This window comes from Pholcus phalangioides, unplaced genomic scaffold, assembly GCF_987345545.1.
Source record: "Pholcus phalangioides strain wild (caught in Gottingen) unplaced genomic scaffold, Ppha-v1.0 ptg000024l_1, whole genome shotgun sequence".
In the NCBI taxonomy this organism is placed as follows: domain Eukaryota; kingdom Metazoa; phylum Arthropoda; class Arachnida; order Araneae; family Pholcidae; genus Pholcus; species Pholcus phalangioides.
In genome coordinates, this window is record NW_028301616.1 from 18,302,587 (window position 1) to 18,325,037 (window position 22,451).

General features: G+C 33.0%; 1 protein-coding gene across 1 annotated transcript in view; it reads left to right on the forward strand.

Annotated features, from left to right (window-relative positions):
- The window catches only part of LOC149068889 (dynein axonemal heavy chain 3-like), a 130,300-nt gene extending 108,056 nt beyond the window's left edge, over positions 1-22,244 (forward strand). Inside the window, exons 64-77 of the mRNA XM_089250328.1 lie at positions 602-756; positions 1,267-1,473; positions 2,484-2,600; positions 4,516-4,606; positions 6,553-6,659; positions 8,583-8,726; positions 9,722-9,885; positions 10,944-11,097; positions 11,265-11,393; positions 11,825-12,090; positions 14,890-14,978; positions 17,210-17,331; positions 19,566-19,655; positions 21,847-22,244. Of these exons, the coding sequence (XP_089106454.1) occupies positions 602-756; positions 1,267-1,473; positions 2,484-2,600; positions 4,516-4,606; positions 6,553-6,659; positions 8,583-8,726; positions 9,722-9,885; positions 10,944-11,097; positions 11,265-11,393; positions 11,825-12,090; positions 14,890-14,978; positions 17,210-17,331; positions 19,566-19,655; positions 21,847-22,053 (2,042 nt within the window). The 3' untranslated portion in view covers positions 22,054-22,244. The remainder of the gene's footprint in view (positions 1-601; positions 757-1,266; positions 1,474-2,483; positions 2,601-4,515; positions 4,607-6,552; positions 6,660-8,582; positions 8,727-9,721; positions 9,886-10,943; positions 11,098-11,264; positions 11,394-11,824; positions 12,091-14,889; positions 14,979-17,209; positions 17,332-19,565; positions 19,656-21,846) is intronic.
- Positions 22,245-22,451: the final 207 nt, after the last annotated feature.

A 22,451-nucleotide genomic window follows, 5' to 3' on the forward strand; every position in this document is an offset into this window, starting at 1 on the left:
TTTCCAGAGCAGCATTTACTGAAGATACATTCCAACAAATGTTCAAACCTTCAATCACCAATATACATCAATACATAGTAAAACAGCAAAGAAGTGATTGACATAACTGCTCCTAACAACAGAGCTTGTGAGTTACATCAGTGGCTGTGAACATATCAGACATCTCTTATACTGCTCTTTAAATGTTACCGCAGAAAGAATTTAAGATGAAAAAGATTTGACACTCTGGCAGCCATGGTGTGGGATCACCCTTTTCTAATATAGTGGGAGGAAGGAGGTCATAAGAGTATTGTTAATTAAATAATTAAAAACAGACGTCATGTTATTATTACAGGCATTTTTATCTTTAGGATTTGTTATTGTATGGTCAATGTGATTGATGTCCTTTCCTGGCAGTTAGAAAATACTGCTGTAAGCTATTTTAAATCGGGTTTTTATTCAAATTTCTTTTGAAAAATCTCACTGAACTTAAGATTATTTTGGCCATAGAAATTAATTTCTTCTATATTTCATTATTCTAACCATGGCCTCTATTTTCTCTTACATCACTTTGCAATTTTAGTCTTGATTGGGACATTAAAAAGTATCTGCATTTTTACAGGTGTAAGAGATAAGAACGAACAGTGGAAGAAAGTTTATGATGCTCCAAATCCACATGAAGCAAGATATCCTGAGCAGTTTGCTGTTATGAAAGGCTTACATCATATGGCAATTCTAAGGTGCTTGAGACCAGATAAGCTCATTCCTTCTGTGCAGGTATTATAACATTGAATTTTTTTTTTCATTTTATGCAATAAATTATTATATGTTTGTTTTGGAAATATCCTGGGATGTCAAAAGTTTTTAAATTTTTTTAGATATATTTCAGTTGTGACACATTCATTATTTTTGAACACCATATAGAGCAGAATGAAATGAGCATGACTAGGTCACTGCACTGATATAAGCAAATATTATCACTCAATTAAAAACATTATCAACCTTTACTGGGCTTACGAATAGGTCAACTTTAATGGAACTGAACTGGTTGATGGAACTGAAACAAACATAAATCTTTTGAGCAAATAAAGGCAATGCACTGAATTTTCATGTGCATTAGATCTGCCTATGACATCTGAGTAAAACTTTCTGTTTTGTAATAAGTATATTTTTAAAAGTCAGTGAAGTTGTGTTGTTTGGAAGAAATATCACATACCTTTTTTCAATTGCTTTATTTTTAGAATTTTTGGACACAACTAAATTTCTTCTATTTACTTCCTATTCTAGGATTTTGTGGTTAGCTATATGGGACGGTCATATATAGAGCCACCAACTTTCGATCTTCCATCTTCATATGCAGATTCCAACAACTGTTCTCCTCTGATATTTGTTCTTTCTCCTGGAGCAGATCCAATGGCTTCTTTACTGAAGTTTGGTGAAGATAATGGTTATACTGGAACCATGATTCAGACTATTTCACTTGGACAAGGACAGGTAAGACAGTATAATAGTATTTATGTATCTTTTGTTGGTGTGTATATCGGCAAGATTCATAATCAGTGTTTCTTCTAATCTGTGAATGTTAAATCCTCACATGCAACTGATTCTTTATCAAGCATTTTCTTGAGCTTCACTCGTTTGTATAATCCAAGTTACCAGACAGAAATATTTGTGGAAATACTCCAACTTGCCGACAAATATTTGACTGACAAGCATGATGCCTAAGAAAAAATAGCTTATTAGACATACAAAAAGTTGAGTGCTGTGTCAAAATTGACGCCACTGCTAGCACTGTACTGTAATGATTGTTTGAGAACCACTGCTTCAAATTAATTAATCAAACTTGTAGGTTGAACTTATCACTTTATTTCTTATAAAGTTGAGATTGCCCATTACTAATTTTTTGAAATCAAGTGACAAAATAACTTCAAAAATTTTTGTGGTCACCCCAATAGAAGCACGATGTAAGCTTTAGTACTTAACCATACATGCACTTCATATTAACATTCCTCTGAAAAATTTCTAACAATTTGATGCATGCTGAAACATGTTGCGTGTGTATATGTGGGATCCTAATGTATTTATGTTATTTGAATTATGCGTGTATCATGTCTAGGGATGCTGCTATTTGATTTCAATATTAGAAGTGAAAGTGGCAGATGCCTGAATTTTGAGGTTATGTAAGTATCGTGTTGAAGGTATGCCTTCTCTCTGCGGAGAGACTTTTTCAAATCGAAGACTGGTTAGCATTCATGCCTCAAAGTTGAGAAACCACGGAAAACCTACTTCAGACCTATGTACACATTGAAAATAACAAATATATTTGTTTGCAGAATTATTTGTTGGAATGTAAATTGAATAATTATTTTCTCGTATATACTAGATTTATACTGTACCCCCTTCCGCTGCTCCCCCGAGCAATTCTTAGCAAATCAAGTTTGGGCTAGTTTGTTAAAAGGGGATATAAAAATTTTATCATTTGTTTAAATTATTGCTAATTTCAGGGTCCTATTGCTAAATTGATGATTGACAGTGCTTTAGTTGAAGGTTCATGGGTTGTGTTACAAAACTGTCATCTTGCAGCCAGTTGGATGAATACTTTAGAGACGATTTGTGAAGAGGTTTGTATCAATAAATTTTAGTAATTTACTCATTCAATTTTTATAATTTTCACATTATTGCATAACTGCCAAGTCTCCCGAATTTCTACTCTATCTCCCAGGCTCCAGAAAAATTCTTTTATCTACCGAATTTCGTCTGTGATTGTAAAAAATCCCTACATTTAGGGGAAAAAATTATTCTCCAAGAATTTACCCCAAAAAAAACAAAATACTGCTGCTTCATAAGAATTGTGTAAATTATCGCCAGTTCGTCAAATCACAAAAGAATATTTCATTTTTGGGGAGAAAACACAATATTCGCCAATCAGCAAGCATCAATCCGGCCTTTCGTAATCCAAAATTGGTACGATCACGTGTATCTGCTTTATCCATATGTCCCACTTCGGGCCTAACTGAGATTTTCTTTGGTTTGCAAGATTCGATTTTTAAGAGGTAATTTAACCCAAGAACTTCAACCTACTGGTTGGCCATGATTGGTGATAGTTTGCATGGTGCCATGGTTTTTGCAACAGGAAAATATCCCTAAAATTTCCTTTTTGCTATTTTTATTTATTACTATTATTATTGTTATTATTTTGATCACTCACAAACAGTTACACGATCAAGAGTGCACAAACGTTTCCTTTTGCACAAGGACAACGCGTATGATGAACACAGCTCTTCAATAAGATTTTAGAGGAACTGCTTTAGAAAAATAGTTCTGGCCTTCTGTACTGCTCTATACAAAATCGAGGAATATTTTTATAGTGAGATCCAGGATGCTGTAGAAAACGTCTATGATGCCATCTTCACCAAATATTTTCTGGGCATTTGATTGCTGCAACTACGATCGTTACTTTTTTGAATTGTAGTGTGAAATAGTTTCTATGTGTATGGAAGCTTTTTGGGGGTAACTACTGCAATAGCAACAGCCAAATGAAGCGTGCTGAGTAATGAAAAACTTATATTATTCTTTCCTTGATAAATTGTCTTTGTGGCATCATTGTTCCATACAACTGTAGTTTCACTATCTTTATTTCGTCAGATAATATTGCTCTTCGATTTCGTCTCACCGTCTCTACTATGCTCATATTTTTTGGCTTTTAGCATTTGAGCCAGCTTCATTGTAGTGAAAAAAGGTGTCGGTCAACGCATTTCTGCCCTTGTTCCCAAATGGCTTGATCAGTTGCATCACTATATGCTCTGAAAGAGAGAAAGATTCATTGGACGCTGATACTTGCCAAGGTTTGGAAATCCGTGCGAAACATATTTGGTGCAAGCCAGAATTTTATTCTTTTTCTGTGACATTGTTTGCCTACAGAAATTTCAGCTACATGTTTTTTCTAGAGTTAAGCTTTTACTCTCCCAAAATCTTTATTGAGTCCCGTCAGAATTCGAGATAGTCAAGTTTACAAAGGAAAAAATATTTAACTGTACTTGCCATTCCTCCATTTAAAAAATGATAATCTACTCTGATGACAATAAATTGGCTTTGAACTTGAAAGACCTTTGTTCTTCACTGTCTTCATTTACAAATAATTTTAGGAAGGGTAACCCAAAGCGTATTAAAGACATTATCAATACGCTTTGGGGTAACCACTTCCAAGAAAATTCTACACCCCTTTTTTCCTATAGAATAGTATGTATGTTCTAGGTATAAGTGCTTATAGCTCTGAAATACAAAATATGAAGATAATAAAATTTTCATGAATTAATATTCATATGATTTTATGAAAAGCCACAAAACTTTTTTAACATCTGCGTCTAAGTTTTCAAGATAAATGAAAATGAAGTTTGATTTGGGTCAAATTGACCCACTCTGCAGTTCTAGTGTTAAAATAATGTCAGTGTTATGAGTGGAATTTCCATAAACCTTCTTGACTTGTACATATGTTATTTGAATGGCACTAATTACCCATACTACAACCATTTCTAGGTCATCGTACCAGAAAACACTCATATCAACTTTCGATTATGGTTGACCAGTTATCCATCAGAATCGTTTCCCGTCTCAATATTACAAAATGGTGAGTCATTAATTTTCAACTTTTCTATCATTCATCGATAACAAAGTTTAGTTTCATTTCTTGCTACTGAATAGCAAAAGAAAAAAAATTAAAACAATAACAAGATTTGTGCATGAAGATTTTTAATGACTGGCTGTTGTGCAAAGATATTTTTTTTTGAAAGAAAAAAAATTCAACTGCCTTTGCAGGCAATTGAACACACATCCTAGACCACTAGACTACAAAGGCAGCGAATCTTTCCTTGGAGCTCATGTGCACTGAAAAGGACTGCACATGGACGGCCAGACCTGACTCAGGCCAAGCTCACAACTGCTGATACAGCCACCAGATGGCAACTTATGAAAGGATGACATCACTCTCCACTATCATACGAAGGTTTTCAACATGAACCATGTTCTTTTGAAAGGATGGGGGGATTGATTCCTCTCAAAGGCAGTTGAATTTTCTCTCTTTCCAAAAATTCATCTTTGCAACAGCCAGTTGTTAAAAACTTTGTATGATAGTTGAGAGTGACGTCATTCTTTCATAAGATGTGTGTAGCTTCAAAAAATATATATAAATAAAATACAGTGAAACTTTGGATTCAAGGTAATTTGGTTTATGAGTGCTTTGCAAAATGAGCAAAATATTTCTATCAAATTTGAACTCAATTAACGAGGGATGTCTCACAAGACGAGCAAAATTTTTAAACAGATTTTGACTTGATAAACAAGACATCTCTTTGCCATATGAGTAGCATGTATACCAAACACTTCTAGATGAGCATTATAAATTCTTGCATTTGTTGTCGAGCAGCATGTGATCATAATTGAAAATCTGACTGTTTGCTTTCTCTTATTGCTGGGAAATCCATCTCAACAAGTTGAGGAGCCAGGCTCAGTCATTTTTCAGAGCACTTTTGATGAAAGACGAAGTTGAATAAAATGTATCGTATTCATATGTAAATCACGAAACCTTTGTAAAGTTCAATTCTTTTCTTATCGATTTCATAAGCATAGCGCAAGCCCACGAAAAACTGTCTCACCCTCTTTTTGAGTGTTGATACAAGTGAAGATTTTAAAGTGAAGCCTCTGCAATTTTGTATCATTCCAAAAATTCTCAAGCCTTCAATATATAATAAGTGAAAATACTATAATTTAAAATAAGTCACCCTGCACTTTTTTTTCCAAAATGGTCATGGCTGTCATGAGGGTGACAGTCAGGGGGATAAAAATCGTTTCATTATTTCCCATGGTAGTGGTTTTCAAAGTCGTGCATTATAGCTCCTTGGGATATTGCTATGAACTGTCGATATTGATATGTCCCGGTTTGTTGCATTAAAGAAATGATTTTTGTTCGACTGTTATGGGAGCTGCTTAGGTGTTAACTAGGGCACTGAAGCACAGGTAACAAAAGTTTGAAAAACACTGCTCTATGTGAAAAATAGATATATGAGTGTTTGTGATTTGAGAGATAAATGAGTGTTTGATTTGATAAATGAGTGTTTGATTTGATAAATGAGTGTTTGATTTGATAAATGAGTGTTTGATTTGATAAATGAGTGTTTGATTTGATAAATGAGTGTTTGATTTGATAAATGAGTGTTTGAGTGCTGTGAATTATGAGCAAATTTCTGGAATCAATTATGCTCATAAACCGCAGTTTTACTGTATAGAGGTGCCTTAGGGACCACAGATATTTATCATTATAGATGGAATATATTAGTGTTACATATTCACTTATCCAAATATTATAATCATTTACACACACCTTATTTCTCAGCTGAAAGGTTTTTATTATTACTTGATATTGTAGCCTATCCTAATGCATGATAAGTATAAATATATCCAGTTTTCTCTTTTTAACGATGCATACTTTTTTTCTTAAAGATTCATGTCATATATATAAGATTTGATTTTCTCATGAAAAAAAATTGTTTCAATTGTAGTTTTATGTGGTATTTTCAGGTGTCAAAATGACCAATGAACCACCAAAGGGACTTCGTGCTAATTTAATGCGGTCATACACCAGTGACCCTATATCAAATCCTGATTTTTTTGATGGCTGCAAAAAAGTATGGAATTCCTTCAAATTTCATTAATAGTTTGTCCATATTTTTTGAGTGTATCGGGAAAAAATTTTCTCTCTCTCCCTCACCCTTTTAATTTTTACGTTATTGTGTTATCTATGCTAAAGATTCGAATTGATGAAAACAAATAATGTCACATTTCATAGAGGGATTTATAGCATTATTTCTCAACCGGGGGGGGGGGTCTCTAGGATATTCCATGGAGACTACAGATGAAAATCTCGCAAAAAGGGAGTCTGCTGATAAGGGGACCACAAGAAGAAATTTTTAAAAAGAGTGGCCGAAAAATTTGATTTCAAACAAAATACATAAAATAGTTTTTTCACTATTTCTTTCTTTATTTAAATAGCATTGAGGGTAAAACGGTTTTCCCACATTTAATGCTGTTTTTTCCCAACTTTCAACCATTTTTCGAATTTGAATATCTCAGTGGATATTGCTGTTATAAACGTGGAATTTTTTTGTTGACATCGAATGAGACAGAACACCATCTTTCAGGTTGGCTTTTTGGAACATAGGATATTCGTATGAAAGTTAACATTTTTATGTTAATAACTACACAACCCTGGCACAACATGAATCACATATCTCAAGTACTACACATTATTTTGATACTTTTTCTAATTAGAAGTATGCCCTTAGGACCAATGGTTCGCCAGTAAAATGCCATACTCCCTTTTACCTATGCACCCTGTATATTAAATATGGACTTTTGGATATACATAACGGATAGTTATGTGAAATATTGTGTTGTATTTAAGCTAACTCACAAATTGCGCCGTTTGCTTGCAGGAGAGAGGCCACATTATGAACCAAAAAGCCACCTGAAAGTAGCTGTCATCGAACAAAATATCAGATTTTCCCCACATCGAAATTAAAGTAAAAAAACAATAATTTTCTTATTTGAAAATCTGATTATTTATATTTTCTGATGGGCTTGAAATCCTGATAATGAATCATTATATGTTCACAAACTATTTATACTTGTTTTTTTCAAAATGAACAGTTTCACACTTATAGTTTATTTTTTTTTAATTCAAAGTAGGGCTACAACATGAACCTGTATCCTTGTTGTATTATAATTGAAAATTATGTGAAAGGTTGAACTTTTAACTTTCAATTGTGACTTGATTGTGTAGCTACTTCTTCATTACTACTTTTATCTGCATGAAGAGAACGAAAGTAATGAAACTGCTTGCTTTTGCGATTTTTATTATTATAAGAATGCATATTTTTGAAAGCTACAACTGATAATTCTGAATAAAACTATAAACATTTACCCAAGAAAAACTATTTTGTAAACAATACAAATTTCATCCAGTGCAGTAACTTGATGACACTGACTTCAAGCACAAAGTTTGATTGAAAATAGTTTATTCTATTTTTTTACTGTATTGTATTATTTTTATGTTTGCTTTTTTGTTATTTCCATAAATTAAAAATTAATGTCAAACATATTTATACTTCAAACAATATTTGAATAACCAACTTCTAACGGGAAAACGGGGGGGGGGGGAATTAATCATAGTCGCAAGGGGGGGAGCACAGGAATGAAAAATGATTGAAAGGGGACCATGGGCAAAAAAAGGTTGAGAACCACTCATTTATAGTATACTATTTTCTAGAAATCATAATGTATCTTATTATTTGATGCTTGTGATTCTCCCTACCTTTTTTACTGACTCTGTTCATTGAACAAAGAGTTTCAGCACACTGAAATGTATTTTCTCTGCAGTCTTGTTTAATATGCAGTATCCCCATAAAAATATTTTTTTCTTTTAATTATCTGATTAACCCCAGAAAATGTGATTTTCTTGGGAAACATTTAAGTTAAAATTCATCAGTTTATGTGTGTGTGAAATATTTCTATATGTTCGACCATTCATGATTTTTGTTCTTCCATTCCAGGTTGATCCATGGCACAAACTACTGTTTGGTCTTTGCTTTTTCCATGCTCTCGTACAAGAGAGGAGAAAATTTGGACCGCTTGGTTGGAATATACCTTATGAATTCAATGAGTCTGATTTGCGTATCAGCATGACTCAGCTTCAAGTGAGGAAAGTTTATGTTACTATATTCAGTGTTGTTTGTAAAACGGCAGCAAATCAAAATTCTTTTTAAATTTCTTGACTTCTTCAAGGAATTTCTCTAATTCAAAAAAAGACAAAATAATGATAGTAAAATGATTTTGTCTGTTTGATTCACTGACAATTTTTTATTTGATTTGATTTCTTTCTCCCAAACAGCAAAAGCCCTGAATTAATGAAGCACAAAAATATTATATGTATTGATCTGCAATCTTTTTACAAATGTAAATGTAAAAGATTATTATATTTATAATGCTACTAAATTGGCTATTTTTGGGGTGGCTATTAAATTTTAAAATACTATTTATATGCTGATATGACATTGAAACTGATCTGACTGGGAGACACTCTTCATGAAACATGCAGGGTTTTCCTTCTACTTTTTTTGTTAAGATTCCATTGATCTTGATCCAAAATCTGCATGTGCCTATTTATGCACCATTTTTATCAAGATTGTGCTTTTAAAAAAGTTTATTGCTGAATAGCTTTGAAAATCCAGAAGTTCTTGTGGCTCCCTTAAAAAGCTTTGGTACATATTTAGAAAGGCACATTTCACAGTTTAAAAACCTGATCAAATGAATATATCACTCATATTGATACTCTTGAGCATAGTTAGTAGCTTTTATTCCCCCAAAGCAGTATGTGCTGAAATTTGTGACATACGTAACAGAACAATCAGTGCTACTGTGCATAAAGAATCTGGAAGAATTTTAAATAAAGTGTAGAAAACACCATTATGATGATTTTTACTGCAAAAAATTTCAGTCAGCTGAGGACTCGTTGCATAACAACACAAAACATTTTGCTTTGGGGGCTTTTATGTTTCTTGTATATAATTTCGTTAATGTCTGTTCAAATAATTCACTGAACGTATATGTACCCCCATCATAACAAAAAAACCCTGATATATTAACAATGATAACTAATATCTTGTGTTTTCTCAACAACACGCCATTGCAGATGTTCTTGAATGACTATGAAGAGCTTCCATTTGATGCTCTGACTTACTTGACTGGAGAGTGTAACTATGGTGGACGTGTCACAGATGACAAAGACAGACGATTGCTACTTTCTTTGCTTTCATCCTTTTATAATAAAGAAATCATATCAGTTTCTGAATATTCGTAAGTTGATAAATAAGAGATAATTATATTTTGATGAGTGCTGTTAATATCTAATATTATATATATATATATAGTTAAATATCTGAAAAGAATATCCCATAAAGGACAAGTGGTCCGCAAATTGTTTCAAACATTCTAATGGTCCTTGGATACAGAAAGGTTGAGAAACGCTGTTATAACACAATGCATTACACATACAATAGAATACCATACACACGTATAAATGCCCTAATAGTGTTAATAAAGGTTAAATGTCATAATAATGTTTATGAAGATTAAATGCATTAGTGCATTTTATGCAATCAGTCAAAAAAGAAATCTATACCTGGTTACATTTTTATAAATTGAAATGAAAAATACAAAATGCTGAACAGCTTCAGTTTTGATAGACTGTTAATTGACAAGAAACTAGTACAGTTTATAAATCATATTTATTATTATTTTTATGACTATTCACTGTAGAGTTTGCCAATGTTAGTTTCAAAATTAATCAGTTTGATCTAATGAAATTTCAAAGTATTTCAGAAGTTTTTATAAACTGTTCTATGTTTTAGATTGATCTGACCTTTCTTTTAGTTTTTCTGTCCAAGAACATATATAGTTGCTATACTTTATCTATCAAACAATTTTTTTTTAAGGACAATGTTTAAAAAATGAAAATTTTAACTTATAAAATGAGAAATATTTGAAATTTTTAGTTTTGAGTGAGGGAAAATTCACCCAGATGATTTTCAAGTTGTTTTTCAACCCCTTAATTGTGACGTTTCAGAAAAATGCATCAAAAATGACTTTTTTTTTTCGTTGAATGTTATGCATTGCGTCAATAAAAAAAGTGGAACAAATTTAATCCAGCCTTCCCAGGAGAAAACCACTAATTTTTCTTGTGAAATAAGTAATTGTTTCATCAGAAATATTACACATTTCAGTTACCCAAATTGGTTTTGGGTGACACATGTAAGAGGGTTAAAGAAGGGACTCGAAACAAAGGACTGAATTTTGATTTGTGGAATCAGCTTCTTTTCCCTTACCTTTTTTAATCACTTCTAACCTACTTTTAGGTTTTCTGAAAGTGGAGATTACCACTTGCCTTCCAAAAATGATTACGAACATTATGTGGAGTATGTGAAGAAATTGCCAATAAATCCACATCCTGAAGTTTTTGGTCTTCATGAGAATGCAGACATCACCAAAGATAACCAAGAAACACAGCAGGTGTGTTTTGTTTTCTCTCCATGTACTTTGGCAATGCTTTGAATATTTTCAGACAATTTGGAAGTCTCAATAAATGGTGCATTAACACATTTTCATGTCTTTTCGTAATGCATTCTCAACAACCTTTTTATGTCAAGTTTAAAAGTTTTTGTATATTATAATTTTAGTTGCTAGATGGAATTCTGATGACTCAAGGCAAGGGTGTTGGTGGAGCAGCTAAATCATCAGCTGACATGATGTATGAACTAGCTACTGATATCCTGGAAAAGCTTCCGCCAAATTTTGATATGGAAATGGTAAATATGAAGTTGTAAATGTGATAAATTTTTGATCATTTTCACTCCTGCAAATTTTTATTTCTTTGAAACATGCATTTCCTTTGCAATTTGAAGTTAAATTCAAAAACAGTTTTTTTAGAGCTTTCACGCTGTTGCAGTTGGCATCAGATTTTAGAAATAATATACTTTCAAATATATCAAGATATTGAATTACATAATGTTATTATTTTCATTATACTCTTTGTAGTAGAGTTGATTTTTTTTTTATATGTAAAAAAACTTAGTTTCATGTATTATGCATGTAATCTATTTAGTAAAAAATGTTAGTAAGTGTGAGATGAATTTTCACTAGTTATTATCTGTAGGCTTTAAAGGTTGTCGTAAAAATATTTTTTTCCTGATATGTATAATTAGTTTTATGTAGACAACAATTGTCTCTATTTTCAAAGGTTATGGAAATGTACCCAGTCCAGTATACAGAGTCAATGAATACTGTTTTGAGACAAGAGCTTATCAGATTCAATAGATTGACTTCAGTGGTGCGAGAATCACTGAAAAATTTGAAGAAAGCTGTTAAAGGGCTAGTGGTTATGTCATCAGAACTTGAAGAAGTGTTTGATTGCATGCTTGTTGGTAAAGTGCCTTCCATGTGGGCAAGCAAGTCCTATCCTTCATTGAAACCATTGGGAAGTTATATGTTGGATCTTCTGACAAGGTAGTTCTTTCTCTTTCTTTCTCTCTTACTCTTATTTTAACTATTATATTTTAAAATATTATTCTGCTACAAGTTCATTAAAATATTCTACAATAGTTTCCAGAAATTTGCTGCTGGAATATACAGTAAGACCATAGTATAATAACATCAATGGTTTTTAATATCAACCGGCTAATAATGACACTTTTTGAAAGTGTCTGTTGTGATGAATAGGAATTTTTTGTTGAACTTTCCCGTTTTTAGCATCGTGTTCTAATTGCAAAGCCCCCAGCTTACAAAGTCACCCAGTCTTCATAATGTAGTAATGCACATTTTTTCCTGAAGCCTGACTCCCATGAAGAAAGACATTCTTTATTTCATTGGGTTTATATAAAATTGTATATAATGATACACATATATATTATAATAGTACAATCATACACACATGATGTCTACCAAAAGAAACACGTGTCTTTCCCAGAGAAGAAAATAAAAGTCATTGAAGATTTGATAAATGCTAAAAATATTTTGAGCAGAACATTGATTCCTTTAAAAGCTTGTAAATTGAAAATGTTACTGAATATAGCAAAAGAAACAAGATCTTTCTGACTGAATAAAACATTTTTGGCTATGCTTTTGTCAAAGTAAGAGAGTTTTAAACTTCCATCTCATACCAATGTAATGGAGAAAAATGTTTTATTTGCCCATTAAGTTGTTCCATTATTTTAAATAGTTCAATTTCCTAATTATTTACATATGCATTCTGTGGGAGAGATTTCTAATGAGAGATTTTTCCATCTTAAAACCATATCTCACATAACAAAATAGAGCTATGAGCAGTTTTTTGCTTTTCTTTGAGAAGAGGCAATATCTGTCAACTGATAACATTCTTCTGTATTTTGTTGCCACTCATGAAAAAATCATCTACAATAGCATTATAGAGAAAATGTTTGGATAAAAGCAATGGTAAGAAAGTTATTGACGAGGTCAGAGCTTTATTAGGCAAAACTGTGATGCTTCTACTTGCTTTTTTAATTGATATTAATTCATCTGAAGCTTGAAAAATCCCAAACATCATGGTGGCTGAAAAATTAAAATAAGCACATAAAATTTTCATTAAATTAACCCTGTGATTCATAAATTTGAGTGTGAGGACAATGCAAAATTTTCTAAACTTATGTCTGCTTGTCTACTAATATGTAAAGGGATCATTAAGTTTCAGAAAATTCAAAGGTAATTTTAGACCATTTTTCTCAAAAAAAAAAAATTTTTCCTAAGAAATTTAACCAGCCTTTTCTTTGTCAACCTTCGAACTGATCTATCTTATAATTAATCTGATAGGACTGGTTATAGCTGTTTTCATTAATGAATCAAGTCCCTATCTTGAAATAAGAAAAAAAACATTGATGTCCCAGTGTAAAAATTTTCCTATGCTCTTTAGAATATTCATGCTATTACAGGGTGATTCATAATAAAGTATTTATTATTTTCAGTAATTTTTAGTACCTTGTTGGACATTTGCCTGTTGTGGCCTTTGTATTTTTATACTGTTTTCACATGCTGCAAATTTATTATAGTTGCAGATATGAACTCAACCTTGATCCAGTATGTAGATATACTAATGAGTAGAGCTCGGATTATATGCAAATGCATATGTGCATATGCATTTGCATATTTTAGCCTTTTTTAGCATTAATGCATATAAATGCATAAAATCAAAGAATTTTTAGTATAAGTGCATATTTTTGAAGGTTTGTTTGAGCTCACTCAATTCTTTTAAATAATTTTTTGGGTTTTTTTTTCACCCTGCAGGTGAAATTTATGAAGTATTTTACGAATAATATTAACCGTTTTATTGTATAAAGGCTATTTATAGAGATATGTCAAAGTGTTAAATTTTTTTAGAAATAGTGTCGAAATTCTTTGGTTAATGCTATTTTCGTTATTGAGCAGCTACAACAAACTGAAAATTAAAAAAATGCTTGAGTAAAAGTATGAAGAAGATATTTGCATATGCGATATATGTAGCTATATGAGGGGATATTTTTTGTAAGTATACATATATGCACAAAGAAATAGAAAAGATGCATTTTACAAACACATCAGCTAATATTTTGCATGATTTTCTCATTTTTTTTATACATATTTTGGAATTTTTGACTTTTCAAGATTTCTAATGCATATTCTGAGGCGTTTGATGCACATTTTGTATTTTAAGTGCACATTTTGTACTTTAAGTACAAATTTTTGCATTTTTAAATGTGTGTGTGCATATTTTTTGCATTTTCAAGTGTAAACTTTTGCATTTTTAAGTGCATAGTTTTGCACTCTTAAGTGCACTTTTTAGAGCGTATTTTGCCACTTTTTTAGTGCATATAATCCGGGCTCTACTCATGAGGTTTATATTAGTTAGAGACATAATGGCTGCGCCTGCACTGGAGAAGGCATTTTTGTTCTTGAATTAAGGGGGGTAACCGTTATGTAAAAACATTTTCAATTCAATCAAAGAAATAAGTTGCAACTGTTGTACTGCCACTGTAGCATCAATCAGAGACTAACATATCCAATATTAAAAAGCCTTCTGCGGGCATTTTTCTCATGAAATTTGTTTGATTCACTCTTGCTAGTCACATAACTTATGTCACTTCCCTCAGTAGCGGGACACAAATTTTATTGGTGCATCTGCCTAACAGATCACATTTGCAACCCGTCTTCAACTGTTATTATTTTACAGCATCTGGAAATTGTATTCTGCATTGTGAATCCCCCGGTATAACAGCTAAAAATTATTTAGAAACTTGTTATGTATATTCCCATTAGATTGAAGTTCTTCCAGACATGGATTGAAAATGGACCTCCTAATGTATTCTGGATTTCTGGTTTTTTCTTCACTCAGTCATTTCTCACAGGTGATGTTCCATTACAGAAGATTTTTTTTTTTTTGGTGGAAATTACATTAATAGTACAGAATTCTAATATGATGAATTATGCATGCATTTAGATATTTGAAAAATATATAAAACAATTAGTGAAGTTGAAACTCATAAATTATTTGTCACCATCATTAGTACTTTATTATTGTGATTTTAATGCTTATAATCTTTGGCTGTGTGCAAATTTTTGCAACTTTGATATTGAAGAAGATCCTGTTAAAGCCTGCTGCAACAATTATCAAATAAAATATACAGCATGAATGCTTCCTTCAGTTCATGAAGATAATAAGTGAGATAAAAAACTGGTAACCTTTCAAATTTAAATGTACACAAAAAACAGTGTAAGATCTTCAATAGGATTTTGAGGTTATCATTCCAGTAGTGATCTGCATTGCCACTAATGAAATATTGGTGAGTGGAAGAAGTTTTTTTTTAATGTGTTGATCATTTTACTCACTGTTGTAAGCCATCTACGGACTCACATTGCAAGGATCCAGGTTCAAAACCCACCGGTGCCACACTGGCGGTTGGCTGAAGTTTGTTTTCTATGATTCCAGACTTCGAGGTGCGAATGCGAGCCAATCTTCCTGTTAAAAAGTCTCGCCACAAAGAGCAACAGGCCTGCAATGCTACAATTATTCAATCATTATTCTGCATTCACAATTTGAAGCATAAATGGCAGCACTGAAAAATCAGACAACACTAGATACATACTCAGACTATTAGGTGCACATACTTTGTTTCAGACTCTGCCACGAAGCTGGGCTGGAAGAGATCTCGGCAACGGGATAAGTCCGGTTGCAGAGCCCCTGGCATTCATTCATTCATGTCATAAGCCATCTGTTAGCTTAAAGATATATGTTTGGGGGAATTTGTTTTTAAAAGTACTTATAATTGTAATCTCAGGGGAATGAATATAATGATTTTGTGAGCTGCACACACACTAAGAAATTCAGATAGTTTTATTTCACTTTTAATCTACAGATTATGGGCACAAAACTGCAATATTTGTAATTGTCAAATCTATGATAAAGAAATCAATCTTGACATTTTTTCTCTTCATGAAATTCAAGGGGATGGAGAAATAAATAGTTAGGACATTGAACCTTTATATACAAAGCTAAAGATTGATAATTCATCTGCATCTTGCTAAAATAAAGTATAAATACTTTCAAAATATGTTTTATCAGAATGGGCTTTAATTATCAGTTGACTATACTCGTTACTAAGTTAAATATGGGCTGAAACACCATCTTTATCTTTAATAAATATAATAATCCTAAATGGATTTCCATCTATGTAAATTAATATAACTGGTTGGGGCATTCAAAAATCTGACACCTGCTGGACCAGCAGAGTGCCAGATTTTTAATGGTTATGTATGCTAAATATGTTTAACAAAGAATGACAAGCTGATGTTTGTAGTCTTGTCGAGACAGTAGAATCCTTTGAAGAAAGAAAATCAAACACTAAATGAAAAGCAAATAAAATTTAAGTGTTCATCAACTGAATAAAATAGTTCCACAGAATTTTATTCACTACCTTGTACTGCAACTTCGTAAAGACTATTCAGTCAAGATTTAAATGTTCATCATCAACTTACTTTGTAAATTCATCCACAAGTGCTCTAGCCACCTCTTTGTCTGCTGAATGTATTTTCTCACACAATGCACAAATTGTTGTTTACATAAATGATGCAGCCACCCTTTTGAATATCACCCTGTGTTACAATCTCAGCTTTTCTTGATCCACTTTGGTTTGTTCTTTTAGTGAGAGACCAGAAATTCTCACACCAGGGTTCTTAACCTTATGTATTTCATGAACCATTTGTGCCAATAAGAGGAAAACCATGAATCCCTGCCCATAAAATGAAGCCCGTAGACCCATTTGCTGGATAACATTTCAGTACATAATAATGCAAAAACAATAAATTAATCGTTTTCTCCTCCAAGCTCACAGATTCCCTGTCATCTCAAAGATTCCACAAGGGGTCTGTGAACTGCTGATCAAGAACCACGCTGACTTTCACGAAGATTAAACCGGGTTATGAAAATTTAGTCCAGTTCCGAACTTCGAAAATGCTCTCCGAAATCCATTCAGGAAATCTGAAAGAACCAGATTATCAGTAGCCAGATTTTTGAATGTCAACTTGTATCTATGTTCTTTTTGCTCCATCCTTTTATTTAAATTGTGCGTTGTTGCTTTAGGAGCTGCTCAAAACTATGCCAGAAAGTACTCCATTCCGATCGATCATTTGGGATTCCAGTTCAATGTGCTGAAAATTGAGACAGACTCAGATACAAAACCAAATGATGGTGTTTTTGTTAAGGTAAAGATAGCTCTATAGTTGTCCCAATATGTGTGAATATGTGATAAATCATACCAAACAGCTATAAAATATCTGAGCATGTGATATGATATTTTGTTGTGATAATTTCCATTCATGATAGCTTAATTACTACACATTGTTAAAGTTGAACTCTCTTTTACCATGGTGTATTAAACACCTTCCAACAGTCAGATTGGATACTCTCAACTCAAGGGGATTCTCTTTCCATTGTAACTTATACCAGTGATGGGCAAATGTTTTTAAGAGCGGGCCAAAAAACAAAAAAATTGGCTGGCCAGGCATATTCTTACATCAATTCATAATTAGAAATTTTATGCTTAGAAGTAAAGTGGCAGGATATGTATTTTTTGAAGACAGCATGTTTTCATGGAAAATGAGATGCAATGGTGTACCCATTACAACTGTAAAAATGAAAAAGTATATTTTAATACAGCCAAATCCCGCTATAATGAACTCCAAGAGACCGGAGAAATCACTTTGTTATAACAAAATTTTGTTATAAAGGAATTCCAGGTTTTTGCATTGTTCATGTGTAAACTTTTCTGGGGGATTAGAAAAGTGCATCTTAAAACAAGATTTTTGCTATAACAGTATTTGTTAAAATGGGATTCGAGAGACTGTAACTTATGTATATTTATTAGGGCATGTTCCATTTTTTGCATAAGTTTTTAAATGATTTCTATTTTGTATATTTATGTACTCACAGCTATATTTTGCATGTGCAAAAAACTGACATCCCTTAAAAAAAATTTTAAAACAAATTGTAAATCTCTATCCTATTCTTTTAAAATCGGTGGCATACCAGATAGAACCTCCAAGCGGGAGGTTTGCCCATCACTAATTTAAACCATGAGTGGCCAATTTTTTTTTCGTTTGTGGGCGAACATAATGGTCAGCTGCAGCTTCGTGGGCCATATCAGGGGTGTCACTTAGGCGTATAAATACCACCATTGGAAATTACCTTGAAAACTTGCTGATCTGTATACATCATAAATAATATAGTGTATAGGCAATTTAGTTATTTAACTTGTATCCTGGGGCATTGTATTTCTACACTTCATTAAATGACAATGATTGTTTATCTGCCTTTTTTTACAGCTAGATGCAATGACTCAAAAATTACAATTTCTTCTGAAAATTATTCCATCCAATACATTCACATTTCAAGTTTTACAGACAAAACATTTATTCCAAATATTTATCAGTTATTATTTTCCTTACCCCTGATTCGGCATCATTTCTGTAGCAGCACCTGTGCGGATATTATTTATTTCGAGGAATTGATTAGAAAGGGTATCAAAAGCCAGTCGTGTAGATTGCATTGATCATCCACTTGGAGAGTGTCTGGAATGGGTAAACACGTGGTAGTACTAAGATAACATGAATTAGCTTTGCATGGACCAGGCAGACATCCTGTAGATGTGAAAGGATGCGAATGTGTATCCAGTTGCTCCTGTATGCCCATAAAATTACACCAAAAGATTTATGACACATGTTCTCATTATGCGAGTCCTCCTTTAAGCAATATATCACTGGTTTGGTTTGACGAAGTGTCAGTCTGGCAAGAGATAGAATGCCACCTACCTGCCACGTTGAAACTTAAAGATGAATGCTTCTCTATTTTCTACGCAAATAATCTCAGCATACGGATGTGGAATTTCCTTAAGGCACAATATCAACCACACTATCGAATGACACTTTTTTGCTCTTTGGAATTATTTGGGTAGGCGTAGCTTATATAGTCAGTTGAAATTTTGAGGTGCAAAGTTGGAAAATCCACTCTGATTCATCACAGTGAGCAAAATGCTAAATCTCATTCAGCTGCAAATACAGAGGCCACAATATGTGACTTGCCGTATGAAGTGGCAGAAATGGAGAAAAAATGCCCATAACAAACTTTAAGGGCAATTTTTGTATTCATAAAGGCAGTATGGTGAGAACATAGTAAACTATTTCCATAACTTAGAAATAATAAATGTAAATTAGTCTGCTGTGGAACCAATACCTAAAATAATAACCACAAATTTAGTTCAATACATAGTACTTTTACTTTGTCTGAGGCCACACAAAATCACCTCATGGGCCGCATGGAACCTGCAGGCCAGCGGTTAGCCACCACTGACCTAACCCATGAAGTGAATTTTCTTGATTCAATGGAACAACTTTTTTTTCTTGTTGCTTTAAATTGTTTCTCTATATTTTTTATGAAACAGGGACTTTTCATTGAAGGTGCACGTTGGGACAGAGATAAAATGGTCCTCGGTGAATCATATCCTAAAGTTCTATATGATTCCCTGCCTGTGGTATCCTTTTTTCAAACATGTTTCTGGATATAAATATTATTTACCATCTTCATTATGTATTTTTTTCTTTCATTTAATATTTCAGTTTCTTTTTGTCTGGTTTCAGTTTGTTTGATTTTTTGTGTAAATGACATATTTGCAGAAAATGTGTTCTTTCTTTAATATTTTAGTATATCAATGCATGTATTTTCTGTCAGTATGTATGTGTGCACAGGGCCGTCTCAAGAGCATCATAGGCCCCCGGGCCAAGTGATTTTTCTGAGGCCCTTTCTGACAAATTTTCAAAAATTTCAACCGGTTCTAATTTCTCTGAGGCCCCCGGGCTGTGCCCGGGTGTTAATACGGCACTGTGTGTGCAATATTGCAGTGCAGTTTATATACACACCAGTGGTTGGTAACCCCTAAATATCATTAATTTCAAGTGAATTTTGAAACTTGTTTCTGAAAATTTTTCTTTGAAAATCCTGACAATAAAAATTTTCAAAAGGCTAATCACAAATAATATATATACTTGAAGGTTGGTTGTATTTTCATAAATGGGTAGTGTACATAGTGTTTTTAGGGTAGATTCGGTTTTGTTTTTGGGAAGACGGAATAGCAGGATCTCGTATCATGTATTAGAGTTCATCTTAAGTTGATCTTAGGTAAATAAAGGAGTTTGGTTCCTGCTATACAATATCAAATATACAGTTTTAAACCTTTGGTACATGAATTTTCATTTTATAATTTAAAATTTACTATATTTAATTATGTATTCAATTTTTAAAATTTACTTAGACTAATTAAAGACTAATTTTTCTTTCTTAATTAAGTGATTAATTATAAGACTTCTTAATATTACGTAAGTTAATTTATGATCGATGGATTGTGAATTATCAGGAACACATTTTCTTGAAGATTTGCATGCAAAGTTTGGGAAAAATTTTAAATAATTCAAATTTTAAACTGATTGTTTATAAATTTAAAGTGGTGCTTTACTTTTGGAATTTTTAGATCAAACAAGAATAGAGTCCAGTGGTCCTTGATTCAGATTTTCAGTGTTCCTGCGATATATTGATCAGCTCTGAATGTATTATGGCTTTTATACAAATAAGGTGGTCAAAATATGATTGCAGATTCAGTGAGAAGTCACCATACTATGTTAGGATATGATAGAGGGATGGCACATTCATTGAGATAGATTGATGATGTTAGATTTGAATACAGCTGCAACTTGGTTAGAAATTCCTGCAAAAAATTGAGAACATCTGAAACTTCTGCTCGGGGTACGACTTCGATATGAGGGATCCTAAGCAAAACAGACAATGGGAGGCCCATGATTAGGATTGAAGATATTTTGGTTAGTCAGTGAACAGTCCTATTGTTATTTTTTAACCCCTTTAAATTTGGGGTTCCTGGCAAATGCATCACTTGTGTATTCAGAAACAAGACCCAGCTGCTATCGACCTTTTTTCATTGAAAAAAGTGGCAAATAACTTCAGAATTTCAAAGGGAAACATTTATGTTTATCTTACTGCCAGAGCCTGAAATTTGCCAATTTTATTAAATATTGACCTGTTCAGTTCACGGAGTGGTCATTGATCCCTGGCCAAATTCAGATAACAAAAGAAATGATTGGGGATCATCATCAAGTTGCCATATTTTTCGTGGTAATTACGTCTACGTTAGCTATGGCAACCCATCAAACGGTAGTCACGATGCGGTAATCATTTTTTTCTCCAAAATTTGGCAAAAAAAAAAACGTTTTTTTCTCAAATATCACTCACATGTTGGCAATGAAAAAAAAATGGATTTGGCTCCTACCAGGCCGTCTTACATCAGTATATCGAGCTTTGGCCAGGGATCTCTAGCCACTTCCTAGAATGGCCGGCCAAAGTCCGAATCATTTTTGCAATTCGACTTTGGCCACTTCGCGAATTGGCCGCATTTCCGGCTTTGACGGTAACATCATGAGCATTCTACCATTTTCCTGTTTCTTCATGATTGATTTATCCATTCGTTTGTTTATTTATCTTATTGTTTTTTATTTGAATAATTTTTTTTTTCTCACTTAATGAAATTCATGAGTAGAAATGTATTTCTATTGTTTCTGGTTATCTTTTTTCCCCTTAAACTTTTTCAATGTGACTATGTCACTCATGGAGGAAACAGGGCTACAACTGTATTTCCTTGACGATTTTTCTTTTCCTAGATATGGGTAATACCGGGAAAAAAAGACGACTTCGTGGAGAAACCTTCCTACAGCTGTCCCGTTTACAAGACGAGCGCGCGTCGCGGTACACTCAGTACGACGGGCCATTCCACGAACTTTGTGCTCATGATCGAACTGCCATCGGACAAACCACAGAAACATTGGATTGGTCGGGGAGTTGCGTCTCTTTGTCAACTCAGTGACTGATTGAAAATGATCAATCTTCGCTTATTATACTGCGGCATGCTCTTAGAAGAGTACGAATTTTCTGCATTTTTTTTTTTTTCAAACCATTTTTCTTATCGCCCTCAACTAAGGTTGTTCGACACCGTGTCCTGTTATTTTTGATTTTCTTTGTTACTTCGTTTCATAAAAAAAAAAAAGTTTCTCTCTTTTGATTACGAGTTTATCGATCCAAGGCTAACCACGCCTATTTTCATCTCAGATTCTGCATGGGTTGTATGAAATGATTCAATATCTTTTGAATGAAGTCCAAGCCACTGCATATGGCCAGAAGAATATACGGCCGGAGAAATCGTGGAGAGGGACTTTTCATTCGTGGGTGACATGACAGAAAGTATCGGTCACGAAATACTCTCTTAAAC